The 20,651-nt window shown below is 38.4% G+C and overlaps 1 protein-coding gene across 1 annotated transcript in view; it reads right to left on the reverse strand.

Annotated features, from left to right (window-relative positions):
• The window catches only part of LOC139708142 (girdin-like), a 104,150-nt gene extending 84,437 nt beyond the window's left edge, over window positions 1-19,713 (reverse strand). Inside the window, 3 exon segments of the mRNA XM_071620119.1 lie at window positions 3,582-3,690; window positions 17,728-17,810; window positions 19,200-19,713. Of these exon segments, the coding sequence (XP_071476220.1) occupies window positions 3,582-3,690; window positions 17,728-17,810; window positions 19,200-19,253 (246 nt within the window). The 5' untranslated portion in view covers window positions 19,254-19,713.
• Between the last annotated feature and the right edge of the window lie 938 nt (window positions 19,714-20,651).

Consider the following 20,651-nt stretch of genomic DNA (forward strand, 5'->3'; position numbering starts at 1 on the left):
TACATTAGGAGATTCTCCACGTTTTAGAGCATTCTACGCCAGCTAATGATTCTTGCCATGTACTCAGTATGATGTATTTAACAGCTTGTAGATACATCACTGACATTCCACAAATTGAATGATGCATCCAAGCATGAATTTTGAAATCACTGTAATTACACTGCAGGATGTAGGCCCATGTGTCATTATTCACATGTTTGAATGTTGTATCATGTTGGTATTTAAGGTTACAGATAAATTCACATTTATGATGCAAGAAAGTCTCTTTCAGGGTGATACTGATCTATGAAATTACTTCCCACAATTACACAGAAGAACTAACGTAGCACTTCTTGAGTATAACAAGTGGCAGCTTGTAGATCATTCAGTCTATTCCACACACTGATGAATGAGGTAACAATCATGATCTGTAAATGATTGTATTGCACAATATTTCTTGAGTTATGCAAAAGAGAGAGGCGAATACTGGAGCATTCACTGATACATGTACAAAGTTGATGTTTTTATGCTACAGTCAATGAAATGACACCATGTCCACAACCCCTATAGTCAGTCCTCCAAGGTTGAAAGCTACATGTACGACACAGAATGCATGTTTACTGTGAGAATCCAATTTTATGGCCATTCCAAAAGGATTGGTACCACTTTGTCACCCTCTTGAGGGCCACAATAGTTTCAATACAAGCTCTCGGCTTTCCTCCATGGCATACCATGCATCTGGACCTGCTGCACATTTAGCCTCAATTTGCTCTAGTTCTTGTGAGGGCTGGCTCAGTCCAATAAGTTGTGCAAACTGGTTCTATTACCCCCACATTGGGCTTTTGAATGAGTGCAGTCTTTAAAAAGCCACCCTGTTAGAGACTTGAGATAATATGAAGTGTCAATAGAGACCTGCGTATTAACCATCCTTCATCAAGCCTAATGGATACCGGATCTGACAAGTATGGCACACATGTATTGTTTAGACTAACAGCTGATTATTGACTTGAGCATGGTTTGTTTACACCCACAGACTGCAGATGCCAACAGTAATATGGACAAAGTGCTAATGCAGTATCCAAGAAGTGGCAACTGATAAGGAATGTGATACACAATGTACCACTCTGCAGACCCTGTACACAAAGATAACATACAAACCGTAAGCCTATGGGCCCTAAATGTATGGATGTCTGTTCATTTTTCAGGGCTGGTAGACACTATGCACTACGTACATTGTACATTTGGTTACAGCTCGTTATTCTGAAGGTTCGTTATTCCGAAGGCTCTTTATTCCTAAGATTCGTTATTCCGAAGGTTCATTGTTCCGAATTTCATTTTCGGATTAACCGATCTTCGGAATAACGAACCTTCGGAATAACGCCACAAATTTTCGGATTAACAAACCCTTTTTCATTTTCGGATTAACGAACCTCTAGGTATAGGAAATTTTCGTGTTTCGGATTAACGACCCTTCGGAACAACGAACCTTCGGAATAGCGAACCTTCGGAATAACGAACAGCACCCTGTACATTTAAACGTGTACAAGCTTGTAGCCAGGCCTGCATGTAGGCCTACACTTCTGCTTTATGATATTAACTCTCATTACATGGAAACTATTTTCTCCATAAAGTAAAATGTTACAATTACACACAACATTTGTTTCTATAAAGAGCCAAGTAATGTTATATTTCAAAATTCTTTTTGAAGACTAAAAAATATAATGGCTACTTAGGTGATAATACGTACAATTGTATGTAGGCCTAGGCCTACCCAATTCAACATACTGACCCTCTTTTTTCTTTCTTTTTTGTGGGGGGGGGGGTTCTGTTGAGATAATCACCAGAAAATACAACACTTAGAGGTGTTCATACTTGCTGCAACAATGGAGATCAAGAAAGGAAACCAATACACCTGGCACACATATATTCTCAGTTTCCCCCTATTCATTCATTCTGCAGCTCAGGATAATACTACTTTTGAACTAGGGATATGTGTGCTGCTTGTACATTGTTATGCCTACATACTTGCACCTCACCCTGACCCTAAAACTTTTTTATAGGTAAGAAAGAGGGAAAGAAAAAGGGAAAGAGTCAGGCAGGTGCAGGATGATTCATTTCATGCCACATTAACTGAAGGAGAGAACATGAAATTGGGGTATTTTTCTACATACAGTGTGGTATATCCCACTTGCCCTCTGTGCTTTCTTTTTCTGTGGGCCAGGTTAAGAATGTTTTAGAACTCCCATGACTCAGCATGTGCAGGCAGCATGTCCACATACCTAAACCCTAACCCTTCACCCTAATGTAAACATCCTACATGTAGTAGAAAAAACAAAAGAGGGAAGGGCAAATAGGCATACATGGGGACAACCTATCTTCTTAAATGAAATTTCGACTGAACAATGAAACATGAAACTCCACACCTAATCTCCCAAAACAGCAAATGTTCATTCTTTGAATGAACAGAGGTCAGTGGAATAGCACTGCTACTGTAATCACGCCATTTCTGTGTAAGTATGAATACCCGGTGCACTGTCATTTTGATAACTTGCGAATATCAGCATATCAAAGTAAAGAGGAAATAGATTGATATAGTACTGACTGGGATCACCTGAGGACAATGTTATCAGATTCTGGATGAAGGATTTATTATCATTAAGTGTGCAGCCAGACTCTAGAGTTGCAGACAGGAACAGGAGGCCCTTGACCCTTTGACCTTGCATGACCCTACTATGATAAGGTTAATCTCCCACTGGCCCTAAAGATCTGAGGGTTTGATGACTAAACCGGTTGAGCCAGGGGTCACCTAACACTGTGGATGAGATCGAAGGTTGGGCTTTCCTCAACACACTCACTCTTCCATTATGCCTTAGTCTATTGCGGAGGAAACAGTGAGCAGGCGGATGCCCTGGGGTGGCCGACTGGAAGACATGTGTGAGCTCCTGCTGTTTCAAAAATTACACACACAGCCTGAATCACCTGGAATGTCTCCCCATTTTACCGAGAATGAGACAAACCTCCGGATTCTTGATTTCCTCAGAAAACCACAAAACTTTCACTCCTACATTGAGTTAACCTGTGGCTGATCTTCAGTAAATTCTAATCATACATTGTATGGTGGGGTTCTATTGACAAGACTCCTCTATCAGTTCCTCTTTACTACAGCACAGATATATTGTACCTATCAGTTCACCCTGAAGCTGAGGACATCAGAGTAAATGGGAGTAAAGCTGCAAAATCAGAGATTTTGATCCATCTCCAATTCTTCAGTTTGAACAAGTTCAAGTTTACATGAAGCCTAACGTTCCAATCAAATAGGAACAGTTGGCAGATCTAACTAAACACTTTTGTGTGCATAAAACATTCACGAACCTCGTGAGGAGCCAAGATGAACGAAAGTAAAATGCATGTGAAGGTTGTTGTCTACCCAATGCATTGCATGCCAGTCAACAATTAGTGAAAGTTAATCATGCCACGAAAAAGGCTGTCGGCTCCAATTCGTGAAAGTTTCATGCCGCGAATGTTTCTGGTTTTACAGCTACCACTCTAGGGGCCCACATTCTGAATCTTATGCAAATTTATGTGGATATTGGCACACCTACCAGATAGAAGGACTTGATCCTCTTCATTAGGGAATCCAGGTTCTGGATGCGAAGATTGATTTCACCATTGACCTCTCCGTTGACCCGTAAGGAAGATGGCCTGGCATCTCTGCACAAAGGAAGGAAACAACAGATATTACTTATTAGTTTGGCAACCTTCACGGATAAACAAGTTGAGAAATTATACTTCTCTATCCAGCAAATTTATAAAGCAAACACAAATTAAACAATAAATTCACAAATAAGCAGAAATAGACTATTCTGATCATGTCAAATTATTTGAATTATCACCAGAAGCTTATAAAATGCAATGACACGATTACATATATGTTGGACCTATCACTATTACGGGAGAAAAACAATAATCTGAACATTTGTTCATAAGTGATTTCCGCCAGCATTTAATTGCTTCGAAGAATTAAAGGACAAGTTGACCTTCATAGACATGTGGGTTGAGTGAATGCAGCAATATTAGTAGAACACATCAGTGAGAGTTTGAGCAAAATCGGACAATCCGTTAAAAAGTTATGAATTTTTGAAGTTTCTGCTCAGTCACAGCTGGATGAAAAGACTGCTATAGCTTGTGATGTCACATGAGTACAACGATACAAAGAAAGAATAAAGAAAATTCAACATATTTCAATTTTTATTGCATAACAAAAGAACACTTGACTTCCCTCTTTCAGAAGGCACTGGGAATATTACCCCTAACATACAGTTTGTACGTCAGTCGCAAGTCGAAGAAAAATGTGCACTTTATTCAAAAAGTAAAGTTTTGTGAAATTCTCCTTTTATTTTCCTTATATTACTGTATATAATATAGTTATATAGTTGACCCTATATAGTTTGTAAACTTTGATATGAAGGAGGAAGAAGACTTGCAAATAATCTTGTGTGGGTCTTTTTTTTTTTACTTTGTACTGACAGCTGTAGGCCCTGTTTAAAGGACAAGTCCACCTTCATATACATAAGGATTGAGAGAATGCAGCAATATTAGTAGAACACATTAGTGAAAGTTTGAGGAAAATTGGACAATCCGTTCAAAAGTTACGAATATTTTAAGTATCTGCGCAGTCACTGCTGGAAGAGAAGACTACTACAGTGTATGATGTCACATGTGTACAACTATAAGGAAAATAAAAAGAGAATTTCACAAAACTTTACTTTTTGAATAAAGTGCACATTTCTTCGACTTGCTACTGATGTATAAGGGTAATATCATTCCCCCTGCATTCTGAAAGAGAGAAGTCGAGTGTTCTTTTGTTGTGTGAGAAAAATGGAAATATGTTGAATTTTCTTTATTCTTTCTTTATATCGTTGTACTCATGTGACATCACAAGCTATAGTAGTCTTTTCATCCAGCCGTGACTGAGCAGAAAAATATTCGTAACTTTTTAACGGATTGTCCGATTTTGCTCAAACTCTCACTGATGTGTTCTATTAATATTGCTGCATTCACTCAACCCACATGTCTATGAAGGTGAACTTGTCCTTTAAAATATTCGTAACTTTTGAACGGATTGTCCAATTTTCCTTTAACTTTCACTGATGTGTTCTACTAATATTGCTGCATTCTCTCAATCCCTATGTATATGAAGGTGAACTTGTCCTAGGGCCTACAGTTGTCAGTACAAAGTAAAAAAAAAAGACCCACACAAGATTATTTGCAAGTCTTCTTCCTCCTTCAGTATCAAAGTTTACAAAGAATAATGCTTTATAATTTTGAAAGTTTCTATACTTGCACTGGTGATCTCGATTTAGAACTCAGGATTTAATACTACAATGTACGCACAAACTACAATTGTCAATGCTGATAGGACAATTTTGTTTTGATGAGTGGGGGCAATTTGTTTCCTTCTGTATTTTGAGGCAGTGCAAGAAATATGAAAACAGTAGCAACAGTTATTGCAAACGTGATCTGTCAGTTTAACCATTAAGTGTACGTGACAAGCATATCAAAGTACATTAATTGCAGTCTACATGTATACGTACATGTGTACATGTAATATGTAGGTAATCTAGATATGATGGCAACAGCAATAAAGAGTATGAGTCACGGAATGTGAGTTGTGCAGGAGAGGGCTGCCTGTCAACATGGTATGACTCCTGTTACATTCAATGTCACTGCGTACTTTGAATGTCTGCTGACAATCCAAAATATAGACGGCTCATATGATGTAGCCTCGCACTCAGTCTCTGATAATCCCTTTCAAAAAAAGGGCAGTAATTAAATTTCCCCTATCAAGAATCAATTGTGTGAGCACAGTTTGGGCATGAATCACATCCTCTCAGCTCAGATATGCCCCAAAAATCACTTTGATTGAATATTTGCCCTGGAGTTACCCTCATGTCTGGAGTTGTCCTAGTGTGTGAATATACATCTCACGAATACAAAAGTATGTTTCAGATTTTTTTTTTTTACTTTAAAATGTTACCTAAATAAATTTTTCCTTAGAATTTATAATCATTGTTTCATTCAAAGGGTGTGTACAGTTCTGGTCGGGGTGAGGATTTAGCTTTTTAACGTTTTGCGAGATATTCAGAAACCACTCTATGAGATGTCAAAGAGCATGCAATTCTAAGGGGTATCAAAAGTTTATTTGATGAAAATCGGTTTTGAAATGTCTGAGATATCCAAAAACAAGGAGAAACAAAGAGATCCTAATAAAGGTGGGGCATGTCGCCTTTTATCATTATCACTTTTGGGGATATCTCAGCCATCTGAAAACCAATTTTCATCAAATAAATGTTGAATCCTTCTTCAAATCACATGCTCTTTCATATTTCATAAGAGGTTTCTCATTATCTCACTTAGGAATTTTCAAAACACGAATCTCCACCTCAACCACTACTGTACAGTCCCTTTAATAACATTGTTACAAAAGTCATTCTTCTGATAAATGTGAGAAAAAAAGATGGTCCCAAATAAAGCATGATAGTAGCTACAATGCTACTGTAAGTATTCCTGTAGGATATATGTAGCATTACACTAAGCATGAACAACAAATAAAGGGGGGGGGGAATATTTGAAAAGCTGTACACCATGTACCCTACATAAGGGATATACAGTAGTTAGAAATTCACTAGGCTGTACAAAAACTGTAATAAGCTGGCAGCTGCATGAGGCTGCACAATACAAGTCTCTCTCAAGGTCTACAACATGTACTACTGTACATACATTGTACATAGGCTCTCCAGTCAGCCTCGTAATTAGTCCTGGAATGAACCGCAGACACGGTCCCCTTTCAGATTGCACAACTTTCTCGTTTGTAATTAAAATTCGGGAATACACAGTATCTTCCTCATACAGCATGTTCACACTCTGAAATGAGTCTCTTAACTACCATACTACCACAAACTGCTAACGACATTTACAGCAATTAAGACAGCCTTGTCACAAACCCTATGGCCTACTAATTTTAAACACAAAGCTCCTTGTACACACATTATACGCATTGTCCACACTTGTAGTGTAGACACCCTGATCCAAAACAGCATCCCATGTAATAGTGGAAATGAACAATGATCAAGCAAAGTCTCATCACCTCAAATTTGTAAGGTTTAATCCATTCAGATTATCAACTAGAACCCAGAGTTGTGCAAAACTCAAGGAAATAGGAAAATGATTCCTGAGCGTGACTGACCAAACTCAATTTGAACTTGATTAAGTTTGCTTACAGACTTACATCTAAGGAGTAAACTGAGTGCCACAAAGCACGTTTCAAACACAAACCAATTCCTTTGTCAGTCTGAAAGAGCTCAAAGACACACGCATAGGAAAGACTTCCTCTCCCAACCTGCCCAAAACACATCCCATTTTCATCGTCTCCCGCAACTAGCTTGATTTGTTGACACAAGGCACTCCTGCAAACAGCCTCATTGGTAGATAATGAAACTGCAGCATCGTCACCGTCATTTCAGTATTGATTCTATGCCAGCAAATGCTGTGTGGAATATGGAATATTGTAATATATGCGTGGTTGGCAGAATCAATGACATGTACAATGTATCTTTATCTGAAATGGTTATTTTGTATTTTGTAATTTCAATATCCATAGTAGCACACAATATCTAGAGCATCTCTAGAGCCAGTGCATTCAACCATTTAGAAAAAGGAAGAATAAAGTATAAACTGTTCACATATTATATGCAATAAAAGCTGTTTCAAGGAAGCAAATGTGGTTGAGTTTAATAAACAAAAATAGACAGTTACATTTATGGGTCGTTTAAATGTCAGCAAACACTGGTTGCTGCATCAACATACTGTAGGCAAGTAAAAATATTGGTTGGAGCACCATAGTTATCAGCTCTGAAAAATGAGAAATGTCAGCACTTGCATATTTCTCAAAGGAAATCACATGACTCCAGTCTCCAAATGATATCAATGAACTCCTTTAGACAGTGTCCAAGGTCTGTCTGTTCTTTCTCAGCAACAAAAAGTGAATAATCATGTGAATAATTACAAGCAGTACACCAGTGACATCACACACACACACACACACACACACACACATAAACAGGCCTGACTCTGTATCTGTATGCAATAACCAACAGACACAGTACTGCTTGATGTACATGTACACAAACAAAGAAACTATCATTAATTTCTTGTTTTTCACAAAAATTTTGCAATGTGTTTAATGTTTTGTTTTTTTTTTTGTTTTTTTTTTGTCTGTCTGTTTGCTTGCTTGTTTGTTTTTGGTCATCAGGATGACATTGACTTCAATGTCTTTACCTTGCAGTTACAATGTACAATGTGTAGTTTACTATCCACTATGATGGAATGTTGCCTGTATCTTTAATATAGACAATGAGGATAGCAGAAGACTGTACAGAAAGGAATAGGATATCCCAAAGTGTCAATTTAATGAAGAGCATGTATCATAATATCCAACTGGCCATGATGCAGCATGCATGAATAACAAACAAGGCTGAATTCTTTTTCTAGGCATGTACAATAAATATTGGCAACTACAGTGTAGGCCTACATGTACATTGTAGGTGTCCAAAGAAGCTAGGCAACAAGTGATTATACAACTGAATATGATATCACACTTGCTGGTACACCAAGTACATCCAGCCAGGGCATTTTCTACTCCTACACAGGATTGCATGCTGAGACCTGTCTGTACAAGTATCGGTATGTGGCACTCACATTCAGTATAGTGTATGTTATTATGAGACTGAGAGACTGCAATGAAATTCAACACCTCCCTGTAACCTTAGAATTCCAGGGTATTTAAAATCAGCAACTGCTTTAAGCGGAGCTCATGCACAACACAAAGCAGTGAATAGGGTTGATATAATGTTTTTTTCCTCTAAGAATTAGGAATACGAAATATGAGACATACAAGCCTGTGTAGGATGGTGAAATCAACACACAATACAGGCATCGCATGACATCACAGGTGTCATTATGAAATCCAACCCGACTATAATGGGACAGTATTAGCAAATGCGTATGAATTTGAAATCATACTGTCAGGTATACATGCAGTCTTGTATACAGACATTGAAACGGTTTGTGGGATTAGCACATTATATACTAAAAAAAGCCAGTTCGGAGTTTTAACTCACGGGCACATTGGTACGAATGACCTTTCTTTTTCCTCAGTCGGTTAGGGGCACTTCTCTCATTTTTAGAGTGACACAATGCATCATAAAGCTTTATGTAACAATTTATGGGATTCATCAATCCTGTTCAAACAGAGAAGGAAACAGCACAGACCAGATGACCAGGATGATCTGTCCATTGGATTAAAATAATAGACTAAAATAATGAATGAAATCATGGTGAATTGATGTTGGAGGTGCAAGCTTCCTTTCAATTGTTTCTTTATGCTGGTAATTGGCTTTTCATTTTTTTGCCCAAATGAGCTGTGAAAATATGTGACCTGCTACAACAAAATGGTCCTAAAGTCGCGCACGGTCGAAGCCGTGAAAATCAAGTTTGAAGTTAGAGCATCAAAATTGGTCAAAACTTACGATTTTCTGAATTTGACATATTATTAGAGTCTGACATGTCTTCTATCATCTGTCGAAATTTTGAAGCAAAATGATGAAAGGAAAGACCAAAAAATAGCGTTTTTCTGGGCCATGTTTTTTTGGCGTTCCAACGAAGCAGAAACTGGTTCGAACATTTGGATTGAGCGCCACACATAGGCTCCGCCCCTAACAACGACCAGAGTGATCTCATTGGTCAGTTTGCTGCTTGCCGCTAACCGAAGCGTGAAGCTCGCACACTGCCCAGTCGACTGGTGCGTGCGGGTGGGTTGCGCTATGCCTAGCCGCTTCTCCTGACATCCTGGTCACTGATTGGTCGGTGAGGAGACCGCCGACGCTGTGTTTGAATGAGCATTTCGGGGGTTGCTAGGGCTTAACTTCTTTTGTCTGGAGGTGAATACTGACTTGCGTGTCTCTTGATTGTGATTGCGTCGCAAGGAGAAATTTTAGGGCGCTTTTCTCGAAACAGTGATTTCCCAGACGTCTTGACATGCTCTCTTTTAAACATCGATATCTCCGCAGCCGATTATTTTTATAAGATGTGTTATATATCAATTTAAAGCAGAAAGATTACAAGTGTAGGAAATTGTGTCATGCAATTTTTAAATAGTCGATCTCGCCCGACTTTAGGATCATTTTGTTGTAGCGGGTCACATATTTGATCACTTACAAGTGTACACATGTAATGTACCTATGTTTTACATACATACCTGTTACTGTACTTTATATTCAAGCACAGTACTGTAAAACATGATATATTCGCGGCATGAAATTTTCGCGAATTGGAGCCGACAGCCTTTTTCGTGGCATGAAATTTTCGCGAATTGCTACTGGCATTCAGTGCATGTAGTGTAGACAAAAGCTTTCGCGTGCATTTCAATTTCGCGAATTTTGGCGCTCGCGAAATTCGCGAAATTAAAATGCACGCGAAAATTCCTCGTTTTACAGTATACTGTACGAGCTGAAATTTTCGCATACTGCTACTTGGAGGACATTTTCGCCTGTTGTTAATTTCGCGGTTGCAAGGGTCTAACTGAACTTAGTTCTTTGCGCGTTGTTATTTTCGCGTGTTGTTATTTTCGCGGTTCAAAGGCGATTAGCGAAATTTGCAAAAATAAAACCACCGCGAAAATTTCAGCTCGTACAGTAAATACAGTGTATGTATATAATGTACTTGGTGGAATGATTGCATTTCTAACAAAGCGGATATTAATAGATAAAGGGAAAATAAACAATACAATCTGTTCTCTGATCAGTTCAACATTTGCTTACACCGTGTATCAAAGAGGTGTATACACGCACAATTGTAATTTTACTTCTTATGACTGACTGGTGTGACTGCAAATCACTCCCCATCATCATGTATCACATGGATATCTCTGGCTTTTTCTTTACTTAATTTCACCAAAGAGATATTTTTACTGTCGATTCAAACAGAAATGAAGGTGTTAAAGCTGAACTGTCTTCATATTTCAACAGGCCCAATCAATGCATACAGTAGTCTTTGAGAATGTGGTCAAAATCCCTGCTTGCAATGTCTTGCAGTGATACAAACAATCTCCTTTACTCCACCCAGACCTTTTCAGGTCTACAATGTACTGTATACGCTATAATTTTCGCGTACATAAATTTTCGCGAATTGCCGCTGTCACACATTTTCGCGAGTGGTTAAATTCGCGATTGGGGGACCACAGAAAATATGAAGTGGCAAAGAAAGTGTGAATTTTCAACTTACTAGCAAATAAGAATGATACTAGTTATACACTGCATGAAAAAAACTTACCAAACTCTGCAAACTAGTAAGTTAGAATTCAACATTTTTGAAGTGGTTAAGTCCATCGCGCTAGATTTCTGACGAGTGGTCCCCTTGCGATAATGGATTGGCTCTCTACAGTATTCGTAAGTAGACGTGGACGAGCGTAAACAAGCTTAGCCAGTATGGTCTGTTCGGTAAGCCGTGACATGGTATACTAGTACTGAAATGTTTGTATCATCAAAGCAAGGGATTCATTTTGGAAGGTAATATTTTCGCGTGTTGTTAATTTCACGAATAGCTCCCAACTCGCGAAATTCGCGAAAATAAGACCCCCGCGAAATATATAGCGTACAATACAGTATACAGTATACAGTGACAAATGGTGAACTGTAAACTCTACACCTTTTGTACATTCATTCCACTACGCAAACTACACTGTACAGTACCTCCAGTCCCTCAAGGAACATACCTGGTACATACTATTAATGTACAAAGTAGCCTTATACAGCATTTACAGTGTAATAAATTATTTTCATTACTTTCATTCCCACAATTTTGGCAGAAAGTTTGGTTTACAGCCACTGGATGATTAGGAAAGAGTGAGTAATTCTATCATCTCCTGGTAACATGGACACCTTAAAGAATAACAATACAGCATCTGACGTTCTGCCACTCAACAATGGCCAAGGTCAGAGGAAAGGTTAACCCTGCTGGAGTCATCCAATCTCCTAAAAAGGACCGCATCACTCAGCTGCCGGTATCGGGATACCCGCAAGCCCGTGTGCTCTGTGTACATTACTGCCAATCGAGGCCGAGAGGCACAAATTGGCGACTCAAGATGGCCGTGCTGTCGTCACATTAGGCACCGCGCTAAATAGCTCTTGAGGGTACCAGGCACGTGAAACTTGACCATCACATCATGCACTCAGGCATGTGCACTAAATCTCCTTAAGATATACCACTATCACCCATCTTCCTTTTGATGGCTACTTACATATACCGGTATACATAATACACTGTACGTTACAATTGTATGTACATGTACAGTCAGGTGCAGGATTGCCATTCAAATGTCTTCTTTAAGGCTAAAATCAATGCAGTTGTAACAACGTCATAAATGGATGTGTTGACAGTACCCACGTTCACATAAGACCCCGCACTAAGGGGACATCTACCAGAGATCTTATCTTTTTAATGAGTCGTACATGTCTGGTCTACAGTGTAGTTGTGCCACTTTCAGTAAAAAGCACATCAACATATCAGTTCTACACATGTTCATGCTGATCTTTGTAGTCCGTAAGATAGCCATCATTAAGATCAATCTGATGCTGCTGACACCTGTTGACCTTTTAGTCAAATCTGGCATTTCTTACTTATCAGTCAAATTGGTTGGTTAAACTGTTCAATTGTGATGAATGAAATATATGTCATCATTAGTACATTTCACTTTTCGAATTGTTTTCCCGTTCACCTACAGTTTCCAAGCAACCAAATAAAAATGTGGTTTGCCAAAACAACAACCTAGCAGAAAGGTATTGAGATATACTTAACAAACCAGTGCACTGTAGTCGATAACATGTACCTGGTAAATGGTTTCAGAGCTAAGGACATGTCAAGTAGCAGAAGGTAGCAATTTTGTAGAAATTACAAGCCAAATGGTGACCACACCTTAAATATGAATCATTATGGTATCCCATTCATCTGCGCCAAATCATGTCATCTGCGATTGATTAGTAAATTCCATGCCCAGAAACACAAATGCGGTCCTCTGACACATTGTGCTTGCCAACAGAGTAAATATTGACTGTGCATTGACCATTGCTTTTACCTTTTCCTCCCCAGATGCTGACTTTTATGACACATCAGTATATTGAAGAGAATAAAACTCACTGAAAGCGCACTGCTTCTACTACTGCTCCAGTTTGCCTGTCTCTCTGACTCAACATACCAGTAAGCAAGGTCATTCGTTGTGTGTCCCACCATAAACCCCACCCATAAACCAGTATGTAATCATACCGCCACCAGTGCTAGAGGTGCTCGTATGAGGGCTTTACGCCTGGGTGACGCTCAATTATCCATGTATTAACAGGGTAAAGGAATTCCCCTCTGGATTCATCTCACAAAAGCCGCCTTTGCTCCCTGCAGCCCTACTGACATTTCCAGGGATGACAAATTGAATTGAAAAAACTCAGGGAGCAGTGAAGCTTTGACACCATTTCCGACTGCATGCTCAGATTTGTGATCTCACGTTTAAAATGCCTCCTTTTGCCGAGGGATATATTGCACCGTGTTATGTGTAGATATGAGTGCTACTTAACTATACTTTTAGGTATTTCATAATGTAAGGAAGTCTGTAAATTACCTGCACGTACACTGCATGACCACACAAGTAAGTGGATACATTTTGTACAAACATACAATTGAATAAATGCAGAAAAAGGTTTCAAATTTACCGTCTTGATAGGTCCAATAACAATATTTGTACCTCAGTTTTACTGTTTTACTGTTTTACCCAACTGGATAATAACTGTGTTAACATTTTTTTTTCTTATGTTATTATTCCCTGCCATAACTTTGCAGATTGGGACTTGTACGACAATTTCGAGAGTGGTTGAATTTGGAATCAAGAACTACGTGTAGTTATACTGCCGCAATATGAGAAATTAGTATTTAAACAGCTATCCCTTTAGAAAAGACAAGTTATTTTTTTTTCGACCTTATACAGCATTGTGGTGCAAGAGGCAATAGTTTTGCAAGTTATTAATTTTGCAAATATTAGTGGACTCACAAAGTTCACAAAACATATCAAACACACACACACACACACACACACACACACAGTATACAGAGACAAAAATATTTTGTACCACATACAGTACATTGTACAAGCCTACATCGGTTGTACAGTATTACTGATGTGGGGTACACTTTCAACAGCAGCGAGTGCACTACTCCTTCATTGAAAGGCAGGTTTACTGCGGACGGGGGGGGGGGGGGGGGGGGGGGGGGGAATTATGAATCATTTTAAAGGCAATATAAATCTTATGGATCTGACATAAAGTGTCAGGCAAATACATACCTGGCATGTTAAATGTGTTTTTGCTCTAGAAATGAGCAGTACAGCTAATGACAGATCAAATTTTGGACTGATAGTAAAAGGCAAAAGCCCTGTCACATTACTGTAGCTAATAAATTTGTGTTCATCTGAAAACTGACATTTTATAAGGATGAAGATTGATCTGATTACAGAGGACTACAGAATCGAACTGCCCCCGAGGAGAGGGGCTGGCCCTTCATCAACCCAGAATTGCAAGACCGTCAGACATCAGAGGCTGATTAATTTCTTCCACCTCACAGGAAACTACGCAGTAGGAGTTCATTGAAATTCAGAGTTACTCACACACACCTGTTGAATCTAATTCTGTGTTGAGGCAAAGTATGTTTTCAAGAGCACCGAACACTTTGGCCTGAATTCACGAAGGTGGTACAAATGAAACCATGGTTTAAACCATGGACAAAAAACCATGGAGCACCAAGTGGAATATTTCGCTACGAAATCAGTCATTTCGTTGATGAAATGATTATTTTGTAACGATATGACAACATTTTGAAACTAAATGAACATTTCGTCCATGAAATGATAATTTCGTTAACGAAACGGTCAATTTGTAGACGAAATGACCAATTTTGTAACGAAATATTCCGTGTGACACTTGGCGCTCCATGGTTTTTGTCCATGGTTTAAACCATGGTTTCATTTGTTGTACCACCTTTGTGAATTGGGGCCTTTGTGTCAAAAGCATAATATACACTGTACACGAAACTGTGGACTGTTATGAATTATCCCAATATGCAACCATTATATTCTGTCTAACACGCATAAAATACAATGTAGGCCCTACACCCTTATAAATACAATGTACACAAAATATGAAGACATTTTATTAGATAATAATAAATCCCTCTTCAACAAGTGTTGATAGAATGTATGCTATACAATATATGTATCAAGTATGAAAATACTGAATTTGTAATGTTGTACAGCTGTACATGCTACACACACATTGTAAACTAACTACTTATCACGTACAATTACTGTACACCTGAGCGAGTTCATGCATACAACTGGAATTAAAAATAAAAGCATACTGGTAGGCCTATAGATATTCAATCTTGTCTTGGTACAAGCTAAAGCATGTACATTTTGTACAAGGTTGTATGCAGAACTGACATCATACAATATGTAGTAGCTACATTGTATGTACACATATCATGTACGACACATAAGGGGCAGAGGAGAAAAGGTTTGCACAATCCAATTTATATTTTGCTGTCTGCCTACCAATCACAGATTTTATAACTTTTTTTTTTTTTTTAATAATCAGAGACTCTCTATCAAAGGTTTTCCACATGGCTTCATGCAGTGATGACAAACTACTGTACATTGTCGTATACAGCAGGTGAGCACAGAAACAGCGTATTGTGTTGAAACCGCCACTCAAATTGCATGGAATATTGATCATTTCACAGTTACTGTAACTTTACAGCCAGCTGCTAAATCAACGAGCAAGAACACTCCTCTGAATAAGACCTTCTATTGAAGAATGTTCCTTTTGATGAAACAGGGATTTGGGGTTTGTTTGATTGTTGTTGTTTTATATGTTGTTTTCTGGGACAACTACTGATTTGTATGTTCTAATGCAATGGAACATCCACACCTACTAAAACCGTTCGTAAGCCAGTTCACAATTTGCAGTGGTCTGCAATAGCCTCTGAACCACAGACTTTTTAAAACATGGGTTTACGTATCTTTTCATCAGAAGAGCAGTTGAAAACAACAATGCAGAGAGTGATTAAATTTGTACATTTACACAAGTAGTATTGCATATGATATGGCTTTTGTAAATTTGCTCCAAAAAAAAAAAATGCATTACATTATGATTCCCCTGTATGGTATGCATAATACACACATAGCTAGCTTTCATACATTGTTACCAATGTATCAACATAGTAACATTCAAGATTTCATGACGACCTACATTGTATCCAGTTTTTCAAATACCTCAGTCACAAGTCATTTTCAAAAGGTCTGCAATGACCTTTAATACTTTATCTGCACATTATTATACGCCCAGATTGTTGTGAACTGGCTTAGTGTTGTGCTCGCTAAACACCAACTCACTTTTTGAGGAACAGCTCTTTGGGAAACATTGTCAACTTTTCTTGTGCTTCCTTCCAGTTAAGTAGAGTGACTGATTTTGAGAGATACTGTGTAGTCTGAACTTCAACATATTGTACATCACAGCAAAGTTGATGATAGACATAAACCACCAAATATTGATAAGTTGTTTCTACAACCACATCCCCAGTATCACATCACGAGACTCAAGAATGTGTGCAAGTCTGTATAAAATTACAGAGTAAATGTGCTGTGTGGATTTCCGAGTGTGCCTGGACTGAAATAAAATGCGAGAAGTTAAAAGACAAAACGGATCCTGTCCCCACATACAGCTGGACGGACTCCTGGCGGACAGTCTCTTCTGAAGAGTAAACAGGAAATTGGGCTGGCGAGGGAGGCTCAATGCCCTGCCAGTCAGCTAACACGCAAAGTCTCTGCCCATCTTTAGATGCCGACATAATCCAATTAGGCTAATGTTTCCACTTTTTTTTTAACAGGCCTAACTAAATCAAGCAGATTCATTAATCTTGTTTTTCTTTTATTTTCCTTATTATTTTTTTTATGGAAGCCTTCACCATCAACATGATTGGGGGACATTGCACATGGGCTGATTTTAAGAGAACTTTGGCATCACAAGTATAGTGTACAATGTATCACAAAATTGACCTCTCTGTTAGGGTTGATGTGTGTTCATGATCTTGAGGGACTACAGTATACAGTGTACATTGTATGCTTCTCTGTATTGTTTCAACGGTTTGAATTGTGGCCACGAGTTACAAACAGGTTCATTCCAGGCAAATCAACGTGCAGCATATCTGATGAAGACATGGAAGCAGTCTCTAACACAAATAATCCAGGTTCTGTGAGTGTTTTGTTTTTTTCCTTTCATGTGACATACAGTATTGTTAGTGCTGATACCAGTTATCTTGATATTCATGGTTTCAGGAAATTTATGTATGAAAAACTTACCTTTCACCCAAAAAAAAAAAAATAATAATAATACATACTCAACTGCAATGACTTGCCACTGCTTTTGTTTTTAAGTTATAGGAAATTCTCCATGCTTTCCACATGTTCTCTGGAGTAGAGATAGACATCATTAAACATGTGATGACACACACATTTTGAGAGGCAGTAATATCAAAGAAAAAAAAATTATACAGTTTAAGATGGAATGTAACATTTGACATTATCTTGATCATACTCACATTTGTGCCATGGCATCATTGAGTAATACCCCATCCACCAATTCCATATAATCCAGGGGGTCTCCATCCTTAAAAGTCTGCACCTGTTTCCATAAAACACACCCATCACACATAGGGGAGAAAATGTTGACCCTTAAAAATTTACATCATATTAACTTGCTGCACACATTTATATCAAATCTTTTCTACATCAGTTAAATATGTCTGCTATAAGTTTCATTTCAATACATACACAGTAGCAAGCAAGACAAAGGAACAAGAACTGATGCCCTCCATTGATAATTATGAGGACAATTTCATATTCACTGATATGAATGATTGATGGAACAAAGAGAAGTTAGCCTACTGGCTTTGTTCACGAGTACACACTAGACAACTATTAATCGCAGATTTTACTTGTACTATACAAATTTATATAATACGGTAATAACAGGAACTTTCTCCAAAACCTTGTAAGTCAACATCCTTAAAGGCATTATTTATCATTTGCAGATGAAACAAAAACCATGCTTTAACAAAATAGTTCTACAATGTGAGTTAGGGATAGAAACAATTACCAATGTAAAAACTTGAATCAGTATGATCAATGTTAAGTATAGTTAAATATACAAAATATGTTATAACAAAAGTGTTTCTGGACTAAACTGTTTACAGTTATAGTTTATTGAGAAAAATAGTGATATCTCCTTATATTTCACAAGGCTTCATTGCATTTGTGTGTGTGTGTGTGTGGGATGTTTTGTGGTACAAATTTATCTACACATATGAATCAAATGTGATATCCCAAACATTTTTTAAATCACTGCTCCCATTAATGCCTAATGGTAAACGGTATGGAGGTGTATCCTATTAACGAACGATTTTTGTTTTATTGCTCCAAATGAGCAACATTATGCAATAATTCAGCCAAAAATATCCTTATAGATAATTGAAATGCTGATGACTTTAGCTGTAACGAAAATACTTGAAAAATAAGCCAACTTCTAGAAAAAATCCGTATTTCAAATGACCCTTCCACAAAAGTTGTCTCTTTTTACCGACGCAAATCATATTGTATTATCGAACGTGCGCCCTCTGTATGGGGAAAATTGTACATTGTATTTTCGGTCAATGTTTATTAACGCAGGACAACGAACATCGAAATTTTAGCAATTATTACATAAATTTGAGGTAAATTACGTTTTGTTTTGTTTTTTTGCTGCAGTTTAGCAATTTTCGGCACTGGCTTCCCCTGTGAGATAACAGCGCGTATTGCAATGAATGCGTATTTGAGTTGTTGTACACGCTCCATTGACAAAGTACGCGTTCGGTAATAGGATACCTGACTATACCTTTAAAGTAAAATGGCATTGATAGATACTTTCCAAGTAGTTTTGCAAACTACAACAAAATCTAATCATGTCTTGTTACTTGTTATACTTAGTAGTGTTAAATAACCCAAAATGCATCTTGACCTTGTTGGTGATTCTTACCCAAACTACTAATGGATGACTCATAAACTCCTCCAAAGCTGCAATAGTTGACATTTTGAATTAAATGTATCCTCCTCATTCAGTGAATGTATAAGTGAAGACTATCTCTCAGCTGATGGCAGGTCACATGTCACAAGTATGCCTTGGATATCTTCAGCAAGTGAGGGCCAAGTAATTTGATATTCAGTTGGTTGACACTCGGCCGGCTTTACAGTCTGGTGAAGTGATTTTAACTTGTATGAAAATGACAATCAGTACATCATCACGTGTACGTTACTGCAGAGTTGGAGAACGGTAAATTGAAGAAGACCGACCGCTATCCAGCAGTGCAGCAACTATCAGCCAATATATCCTGGCTTATATGAAAAATCATCCCACTTAATATATATATCAAGAAGGGCTGATCAGCATCAGATCGCCATGACGGTCGGACGGATTCGCCAGTTGATGCAAAATAGCTAGCTAAGCTAGCTCCCTCCTCCGTCCGTCTTGATCGGGCCAGACACGGCCGAAAACGACTGAAGAATACACTTAGCAGAGCTGAGCCGGGCCTATGGAGAAAAACGTCTGGTAGCGTGCGACAAACGGTAGTGTAAATCCTCTAAATTCCCAAATATGTCGCTACTAGCACACATGTAAGGAGCGAGGTGGTGATCTGATGAAGGGCTTGGCTGTAATTTAATGAGAAGTCACCGCTGAAATCCCTCAGAACGGTGAGTAAGTCAGAGAAATATCCGGCAAAGCAAAGATGACTCACCGTCGCGACGCAAGCATGCTCGCCATCATTCGGCGAACGAACACATTCAAAATTTTGTATACAATCCGAACTGCGAATGAAGGGCATATGCACATCTCACACGAGATGCTGAGATGGGAAGGGGGCTCTACCGTTCGAACACACACATAACGTACAGTGACGTACACACGAGTACGGGGCTTTGGGGTCTTTCAAAGTTCCGTACGCATTAGTCAAAGCACTGACCAATCACAGCTGGTAAATTTGCATAAATTGTTGCGAAGATGTCGAACATCAATCGTTCACTAACAATGATTTTTGTGCGCAACAGGTTGTTTCGGATCGATCAAAGTCAACAAAACTCTTTCGGATCCTTACTCACAAACAAAATCACTGATACTCAATATTCTGAATGACAGAAAGCAATTGACAAAGAGACATCCTTGTACCCACACTACCTTTTCCTTGGCGAGCGATAACAACAAAACTGAGAATGCTCATGGCCAACGTACCGTTGTGGAAAATTGATTTTGTCTTGAAGTTGTAAGTCAAGAGGACAGATAATGACACATTCAAATATTGGACTTTATATAATCAGTGATTATGAACACATTTGTCATTGTTTGAGTGAAGAATATCATAATAGCACATATCATGTACTTGTGTTGGCCGGACAGCTTAGAATGTGCCAGATATTCTGGACATTACCTCAATGA

Source organism: Diadema antillarum, unplaced genomic scaffold (assembly GCF_040938485.1).
Source record: "Diadema antillarum isolate AM-2024a unplaced genomic scaffold, OU_Dant_1.0 seq00001312_RagTag, whole genome shotgun sequence".
NCBI lineage: Eukaryota > Metazoa > Echinodermata > Echinoidea > Diadematoida > Diadematidae > Diadema > Diadema antillarum.